Source organism: Nelumbo lutea, chromosome 1 (genome assembly GCF_056320005.1).
Source record: "Nelumbo lutea isolate HS-2025 chromosome 1, American lotus-T2T, whole genome shotgun sequence".
NCBI classification, from domain to species: Eukaryota; Viridiplantae; Streptophyta; class Magnoliopsida; order Proteales; family Nelumbonaceae; genus Nelumbo; species Nelumbo lutea.
Genome location: NC_142684.1, coordinates 149,163,810 through 149,172,661, shown reverse-complemented (window position 1 = coordinate 149,172,661; position 8,852 = coordinate 149,163,810). Strand labels below are relative to the sequence as shown.

At 36.9% G+C, this 8,852-nt stretch overlaps 1 protein-coding gene across 4 annotated transcripts; it reads left to right on the top strand.

Annotated features, from left to right (window-relative positions):
* Positions 1-638: 638 nt before the first annotated feature.
* Positions 639-8,028, top strand: LOC148878299 (aspartic proteinase A1-like). Of its 4 annotated transcripts, none has more exons than XM_088952640.1 (14): positions 639-1,169; positions 1,862-2,239; positions 2,342-2,402; positions 3,304-3,398; positions 3,479-3,591; positions 3,943-4,111; positions 4,210-4,249; positions 4,352-4,416; positions 4,866-4,979; positions 5,123-5,187; positions 5,290-5,446; positions 5,529-5,648; positions 7,419-7,507; positions 7,689-8,028. In XM_088952640.1, exons 1-14 carry the CDS (start codon positions 1,167-1,169, stop codon positions 7,771-7,773), a joined length of 1,554 nt encoding a protein of 517 aa, XP_088808766.1. In that variant the 5' UTR covers positions 639-1,166; the 3' UTR covers positions 7,774-8,028. The 4 variants fall into 4 exon arrangements, with proteins under 4 accessions (XP_088808766.1, XP_088808759.1, XP_088808752.1 ...); XM_088952633.1 differs by having other exon boundaries at positions 658-1,294; XM_088952626.1 differs by having other exon boundaries at positions 1,130-1,583.
* The last annotated feature ends 824 nt before the right edge of the window (positions 8,029-8,852 follow it).

Genomic DNA, 8,852 nt, shown 5'->3' with positions numbered 1-8,852 from the left:
CCTGCCGGATCTAGTGGCAGAGCCCACTTTCTTGTCAAGCAGTGTCGTGCCTGCCGTCTCTGAAAAGCATGGCACACTTGACGAGTCCGTACCCTGTAGCAGCTGCCTGCACCTGCCACCTCAGCCCTGGCAGTAACGGCTAGGGCAGTGGCGGTTACGCCTGATGTGACTGAGCTCCAGTATAAGAGGACCCCGACTCTCATGAAGCAAAGGTATTGAAGCTAGCACTTTCAACAGTCTTAACTTTCTTTATTTTTCTTGAGTTTTTCTCATAGTTCTAACTTAGCCATTGGAGTATTCTCACCGGGAGAGCTCCCTGGAAACCCTTCATGATCCTCTTCATTTCAGGTGCTGTCTGTCATAGCTAGGAGCCAAGTTTCAACCAGCTAAGAGTACAATGGCGGTGAATAGTAGTTTAGGGCAACGAGAAACATTGAGTCATTAGTTTTGAATTAAACTCATCTCTTAGCTGAAAAATGCATTATTATTGTTGATGATTTTTAAAGAAAATTAGAAGATAATTGAAGAAGAATATTTGTTCACATTTTAAAATTCGAATACTAAATTGACAGTGAGCCTAAAGTATGATACCCACCGGGAATTATCCCTTAAATTTAAAAAAAGTTAAAAAGGACAACGTTGTTGGTAGTGGAGGTCGCAGATGCGCGTTGGTATCCATCTGCAGCAGGGTGTCCCATTCACCAACAACCAAAGAAAGTCGAAAAGAGAAAGTAAGGAGGGCAAAGCGTTTGAACAAGCGTCGCGTGGGAAGTGAACCAAAATGCATGCTTGACACGCACGTAAAACTTCGTCGGTTATAACCAAAACGAGAGAATCCGGGGCGTCGTTTTCCTGCACGTACCGTTCCATCTGTCCATTAAGTCATTATTATACTCAACGCTGTTGTAGTTTTTTAATGGGACGTACTAATTTAAGTTGCTTCCCGCCTTTCCTCCATCCTCACCGTTGATTCAGGATCCTTGGTTTCCAAGGCATTAAATCAATAACCTCGCCTCGACTGTTATCGGAGTTTGCTTAAAGTTTTCCGTTGAAAACAACTGGATTTAAAGAATCAGACGGCTGAGATTCTGAGGCACTTAAATCTCTCTTCGACGCAGTTTCGAAGTTCGACGACTGGTTGCTAAGCTGAAGGAAAAGCTTTCTGAATGGTAGTTTTTAGTTTTTCTGTCGCTCTCCCTGAATCGTTCTTTTCTCTTTCTTCTCTTTCTTGGTTTCTTCGAGTCTCTCTTCGTTGTCCACTCTCTTCGTCTTCTATGCGAAGTTGATCCATTCCGTAAGTTGTCGCCTTCGATTCTGTTTGAATTTTGTTCTGTTTTCTTTATTCTTATTTAGTATTAATTTAGATTCTTTTGATCCTATTAATTTGGTTGAATCGATAGGGTTTAGTAATGTGACATATATGGTCATGGAGTAAAACCAACGGATTTCCTTCTAGATTTCCCGGGTTTCTTCACTTCCGGTCCATCTTTCCTCAAAATTTTGCAGTTATTTGCCATGGTCGTGGCCTGTAGTTAGGCTTCCGGCGTTTTCCTGGTCCTTAGTCATTTTCATTGCGCTGCATGGTGATTTTTTTATTGTTTTTTATTCTCTCTGCAATATTGATGCCCATGGAAAATTGGAAACCATTTTATGCTATTTTGGGTGTCTTATGTGCTTCTCCTGGAAATTTATGCTTCTCCATTCTCATTTACGATTATGCACCGGTCGATCTTCTTAGGGTTTCATAATTTGTTTAGAAAATTTTATCGATAAATTCTGTTTTTGTTCTGTTGCTACAATGGTGCGGGTATGTGTTCTTGCATTTCGTGAGCTCTAAACAAAAACAACAACTTTTTGGCAGGTCAATATGGGAATCAAATACAAAGCTACTGTGCCTTCTCTTTTTCTTTCGTTCCTTTTGTTTTCTCTGGTCCTTTCTTCGCCCAATGATGGGCTGTTTAGAATTGGGCTGAAGAAGAGGAAATTCGACCAGAATAACCGACTCGCTGCTCTACTTAAACCTGAAGGAGAGGAGCCTCTAAGAGCTTTTACACGGAAGTATCATCTTGGCGGGAACCATGGGGACTCTGGAGCTACTGACATAATATCACTTAAGAACTACATGGATGCCCAGTATTTTGGAGAGATTGGTATTGGAACTCCCCCTCAGAAGTTCACTGTGATATTTGACACTGGTAGTTCTAATTTGTGGGTACCATCTTCAAAGTGCTACTTCTCGGTGGGTCGCAAGTAACAGGATGTTTGATGGATTTTCTCCTTTGGAAGTTTTACTATATTTGATTGCGTAAAAATGAACATAGTGTTTTTTCTATCTTGACAGGTCGCTTGCTATTTCCATTCCAAATACAAGTCTACCTTGTCTAGCACCTACAAGAAAAATGGTTTGCTTTTGTTTCCTTATCCCATCATTCGCACGATGACATTTTTCTTCAGTTCAGCTGATTTGTTATTTGTCAGGAGTTTAAATTTCTTGTTGATGTCTTGTTAATTTTTTTTCTCAGATAAGGGAAACTAGAAAAAAAAAGCTTGAATTCAATAGATTGAAAAAATATTCTGGGCCAAGCAGGCAAGTAGTTACACAGACCTAGTAGGCAATTTTTTAGGCACTGGGGGGGGGGGTTCATGATGTGTAATGGTTTTCTGGTTTTAGGTGTGCAAACTCATGCTACATGCAATATCTTAACATGCGAAGTTACATAAATTATTCATGTGAGGAGGGTTTTGCCCCCTTGTTTATTTGTATTAATTTATTATGGAACAAAAAAGGAAAAACTTCAAAAATCTTCAACAGATCTACAGCGATCTAAAAGGTTATTCTGACCTCTTCTATTACGCTCCTTCATTCTTGAGGTTCTGTTTCCTGTTTAGGAAGGGTTATTTCTATTTGCATGTGGAAGCTTGAAATCATCAATCAGGGTCCATGAATCTGTATCTGAGAAAGATCCTTCCTGATTGGTTGCTTGAAGGGATCTCTTGGCAAAATGGCTCTTACGTATATCTGTTTCTATGTATACCCATTAACTAGCAGTCATCCATTGTTTGATTTTCATTTCTATATATTTGGTAAAAAACAAAAGCAAAGAATCTAAAAAGTTTTAACCATACAGTGGGCTGTTAGGCTGATGATCTCTATGTGTAAGTGCCTTGACAGCAAAGGAGGTCTATTATCCGATCATGTTCTTATATGCATGCTGAGTTCATAGTTATGAACTTAAGATCATGGCATTATGCTTAGAGGATGCTTCAACTTTTGAATGTGGTGTTATCCCATCCATCTTGCAGGGAAATCAGCAGAGATTCAATATGGCACTGGAGCTATTGCTGGTTTCTTCAGTGAAGACGATGTCAATGTTGGTGACCTCGTTGTGAAAGATCAGGTAGGTACATGTGTCCTGTCTTGTCAAACCCTGTAGTTTGTTAAGAGTCTTTGTGCACTCATACATGCCATCGTTTCCAGGAATTCATTGAGGCAACTAGAGAGCCTGGTCTTACGTTTTTGGCTGCCAAGTTTGATGGCATACTTGGGCTTGGATTTCAGGAGATTTCAGTTGGGAATGCTGTCCCTGTTTGGTATGCTGCTGTATCTTAGCTATTGAGGTGCTAATAGTTTCTTGATAAGGGGGAAGTCAAAGATAATTTACAATGTTCTAATTCCTTATTAACTACAGAAATTGGATTCCAGACCAAGAATTTAAATTTTGTCAAGAATTTTGAAGTTTCAAGATTTTGTTCCATTTCCAAGAGTGGCAGGAGCAGAATATTTAGGGAATACAAGATTCTTAAAAATATTTGATACTAAAGGGAGGAAAAAAAAAGAAGTTAGATAAATATGTAATAAAATGAGAAAAGGTGATGAGAAAAAGCAAAATAATTAATATCTATAAAATACATTATGTGCTGACTTAAATGCACCAACTCTAGGTACAACATGGTTAACCAAGGACTTATTAAAGAACCTATTTTCTCATTTTGGTTCAACCGAAATCCACAAGAAGAAGAAGGGGGTGAAATTGTGTTTGGTGGAGTTGATCCAAATCATTACAAGGGCCAGCATACATATGTCCCGGTGACTCGGAAAGGATATTGGCAGGTAGGTAGATTACTCGGTTGCTATTTGTAGTTAATAAAATATTTTACTATTATTGCTCTTCACTTCTAATCTTCTATTTATTTTTCTCTTATCTTCAGTTTGATATGGGAGATGTTCTGATTGGTGGTAAAACAACTGGTAAGTAGAGAACTCTCTTCTATGTTTATCTTTCTTGTAGCCAGGGAATGCTGTCTTTTATGTTCACCACTAAAATTTATGATATAACTGTACTGGTTTCAGGATTCTGCTCAGGTGGTTGTGCAGCTATTGCTGATTCTGGAACCTCATTGTTGGCTGGTCCATCGGTATGTATCAGTGTTTTTAAGTTTTTCCATTGATTGCTAACTTTCAGGTTTTATGTATCAGTGTTATAATTTCTTATTCTCCAAATGATGCTGACATGAAAGACCAGTCTTCACCAAAATGCACAGGCATGAAAAGTTTAAACGCAAATTGATTGCATATGACTATTCTGCACCAATGTTCATAAATGGTGTAATACATATAAATATCACAAAGACCTGTAAAGGCTATGTCGTTATTCAATTGATAGAAGATCTTGGTTTTGACTTGTTGACAAGCTGTTAATCTTTATTGAGGCTTATCCAGCAAATGCATTGTTAACAATCAGAAATTCAAAGTTATTGTTATACACAAACACATGCAAATACTTCTTTGCTAGTCTTAATATGAAATAAATGAGTAGAATGAGAAGTACATCCAATTAATATTTTCCTGATTTTTTTGTTTGCAGACTATCATTACTGAAATCAATCATGAAATTGGAGCTTCTGGGGTTGTTAGCCAGGAATGCAAGACAGTTGTTGCACAATATGGGCAAGTAATATTAGAAATGCTATTAGCAGAGGTATTCTCATAACATACCCCCACCCATCTACATACAAACAAAATGAATGATAATTTCTTCTGTTTCCCTTGCTGTATGTCATATCAAGATCTTAAGCTGTTTTTGAGTATGAACCATCTCTGTTCCATTGGCTGTCTTTACAGGCACCACCAAAGAAAATATGCTCCCAGATTGGTTTATGCACTTTTGATGGGACTCGAGGTGTTAGGTTAGGGAAGCCTTTCTCTTTGTTACTATTATCTTCATCAATTAATGATTCCTTGAATATTTTCCAATCAGAACTTGGTAAATTGGTCATATGTCTTTACAGTACTGGCATCAAGAGTGTAGTAGATGAGAGCAATGACAAGTCATCCGGTGGTCTGCATGACACCATGTGCTCTGCTTGTGAAATGACAGTTGTGTGGATGCAAAATCAACTTAGGCAGAACCAAACACAAGATCGGATATTGAACTACGTCAATGAGGTGAATGGCCTTGCATTATGTTTAATTATTCTTTGATAAGATAGAGTTGGAGTTTGCCTCATGCCATCATTTGTAATTGCAGCTTTGCGATCGTTTGCCTAGTCCAATGGGACAATCTTCTGTTGATTGTGATAAGCTTTCTTCCATGCCTATTGTTTCCTTTACTATTGGTGGTAAAGTGTTTGACCTTACTCCACAAGAGGTATGCCATTAGACTGCTGGGTAGAAGTAAATATCTGCCAATTTGACTTTTGATTTCATCTGTTGAAGTATTCATAATTTATCATAAAATTTATATGGTAGTTACCACAAAATGAAATGATATGAAGAATATATTAAAGGTATTGCCTGTGTGGCATATGATAAAAATATCTGGAAGAATTAACATCATGCATATTTTTCATTTTGTGGCAACTTTATCCTGTACTTGAAGGGGTCATGGCACAAATAAGTGGAAATTAGAGATTCCTAACGTAGTAGTGACCTTGTTTATCATTTTACCCACTTCTTCCATCTGCCCTTCCTACTAGAACCTCTACTCTATTTACTTCTGTGCTTGGATTAATAACAGAAATTTATTTCTTATAGAAGAAGTCTCATGCAATTTATTTTTGCCTGTACTGAGTTTACAGAGCACATGGAACATATAGGTGACAGTCTAGTTTGGTGGAATCTTGGGATGTATTAGAAGGGTGTCGAACAAAATTTAGGTGGTCATTCTATTATAAAGATCAGACATTTAAAGAACTTGTTTCTAGACAATGAAATTTGGTATCACCGTCTGCAGAAGTTCATTCAAATAAAGCACGGGGGCACTAATCATTCTTCATATGCACAAGATAAAAACTGCTGATGAACATGGAGCAGTTAGTAATCCAAAAAAAAAAAGGGGATGGTATAATGAAGTGATAAGGTTGTCTGACATACCGATTGGGATGACAATTCTTCTACAATTGCAAGTTGTATTCTGTTTGTTCAGACCTTGGGAAGGTAGTTGGAATTAAATTCCACCCATGATTTGATTCGCTTGAATTGAAATGATTATTCCTACATTTTGATCAATGGTAAAATGCAAAATTGGAAGACACCATCTGGATAAATTTATGTCCAAATGCAAAATGGGTCTATATTACAGAATTTATAGGTTTATAAAATTTATACCCAGCCACAGTTTGTCACTCTACAGGATTTATGACCCATGGGTTTACAAGATTATCTTCTAGTTTACTCGTAAAAAAGAAGGCCATAGGATTGAGAAGCAAGATTCAAGGACCTTTTTATTTTTTCCTTTAATACAATTATACTTCACCTTTTCTCAAAAAGAAGCAAAATTCGAGGATGTTCAATTCTGGGTCGAGAGATTGATTGAGCATTTGGAAACCATGTACAAATGATTAAATTCTGAACTGACACAGATTCATTTTAGAAATGTATTCGTTGCAGTGGTATTGATTCAAGTAGAATTGAATTTGTCATAGGATTCAACGCGACCATCTATCATTTCTTTGTGGTTATGTTTCTGAATTTTACTTTGAAATGTTTCCTTTATAGTGCAGTACTGAGAAGCAAGATTCAAGGACCTTTTTTTTTTCGCTTTAATACAATTATACTTCACCTTTTCTCAAAATGAAGCAAAATTCGAGGATGTTCAATTCTGGGTCGAGAGATTGATTGAGCTTTCGGAAACTATGTACAAATGATTAAATTCTGAACTAGCACAGATTCATTATAGAAATGTATTCGTTGCAGTGGTATTGGTTCAAGTAGAATTGAATTTGTCATAGGATTCAACGCGACCCATCTATCATTTCTTTGTGGTTGTGTTTCTGAATTTTACCTTGAAATGTTTCTTTTATAGTGCAGTACATCCATGTATAGTTTTAATTTCTATAATGTACATGTTTTGCTTCTGCTTTATTGCAGTGCGCCTGCCTTAATATTTGTTGATTTATTTATATGTTGATATGGTCAGTACATCCTCAAAGTGGGCGAAGGGCCTGAAGCTCAGTGCATCAGCGGATTTACAGCTTTGGATATTCCTCCTCCTCGTGGACCTCTATGGTATTGTTTCTAGCTCTTGTAATCTTGAGTTTCTTTCTCTTTTCCCTACTTCCATATGTTCTGGTGATGGTTTTTGATGGTGCATTTAGTCATAATTTTGTGTGGGTTCTCTAGCATAGAATGCTCAAAGTGGTAGTAATGATGATTCTGAATTTTTAACCATGGAAATTATGAAATGCAGGATCTTGGGGGATGTTTTCATGGGCAGCTACCACACGGTGTTTGACTTTGGCAATCTAAGAGTTGGATTTGCAGCAGCAGCATAAATGAATATTATGAATCCAACTTGCTCCCCTCTTCCATCTCTCTCTTTTTACCTGCTGTCCACACCTCTGATCCACCTTTCAATACAAACTTAAAAAAGTGGGGTTTGTTGTCTATATTGGCTCTTGAATGATATGCTTAAATGTTCACTTGTCTATGCTGTCATGTCTTCCCCTTGCTCTTATGAGCTGTTTGATAACGCTGAAGTGGCTGAACTGAATGACTTATTGGTGTGTGAACTCCTTGATACTTGTCTATGCTGTCTTGTCTTTGCCTTTTCTGCTTTATGAGCCGACACCGTTGATAACGGCTGAAGTGGCTGAACTGAATGACTTATTGGTGTGTTTTTAGTGAATGCTTATAAGGTAGGTGTGAACCTGTAATTGGACTTGTTGCCAATACCTTGAATATTTTATTCAATTATTTTAGCCTCAAATAATAATTATTAAGTTCAGCCACTTAAGCCATTGTTAAACTCGTTAAAAAACTTAATTCACTAAAAGACAAAACACAAGATCGGATATGAAAAATGGTGGAAGAATTAAAATATGTATTTGTCTTTGATAGAAATTGGCATTTCATTAAACAAAGAAAACCAACGAACTATACAACCAAGAGAAAACAGTTCCAGAACAAAACCAGCAGACATCATTGGTAAGATGGCATGTATGTACTTAGAAAGCTATCTTAATTTCATCGTTCATAGCAATTTGGCATATCAGCAATATGACTGGTTTTGTTTTTTAAAATAAAATCAATTGCCATATCAGCAAAATCTGTCACACCTTTTTATGCTTTTGGGGTTTTGGTCTATCTGGCCATCTGGGTTTGGAAATAACGGTGTCAATTGGTCGGTTTTAGGTTAGATTTAATTTAATTCAAATCTTATTAAATCGGATTTAGATGGTCTATCTTATTGGTTTGAATTGGACTTAAGTCAAATTTTCAATAATACGAATATAAGGTCAAACTCTTGTCCAATTTGGAACTGATCAAAACTGAAGTCGGCATAAAATCACTATTATGAAAGTATTTTATAATAGTAATTTTATGTTACGAAAGTATTTTCACAAAAGTGTTT

Bases quoted from the DNA above. Each gene is read 5' to 3' on its own strand.
- LOC148878299 (XM_088952619.1), top strand. From the start codon at position 1,629: ATGGAAAATTGGAAACCATTTTATGCTATTTTGGGTGTCTTATGTGCT. The intron at 4,980-5,122 runs GTATTCTCATAA...CTGTCTTTACAG, and splicing joins TAGAAATGCTATTAGCAGAG to GCACCACCAAAGAAAATATG. The intron at 7,508-7,688 runs GTATTGTTTCTA...TATGAAATGCAG, and splicing joins CCTCCTCGTGGACCTCTATG to GATCTTGGGGGATGTTTTCA.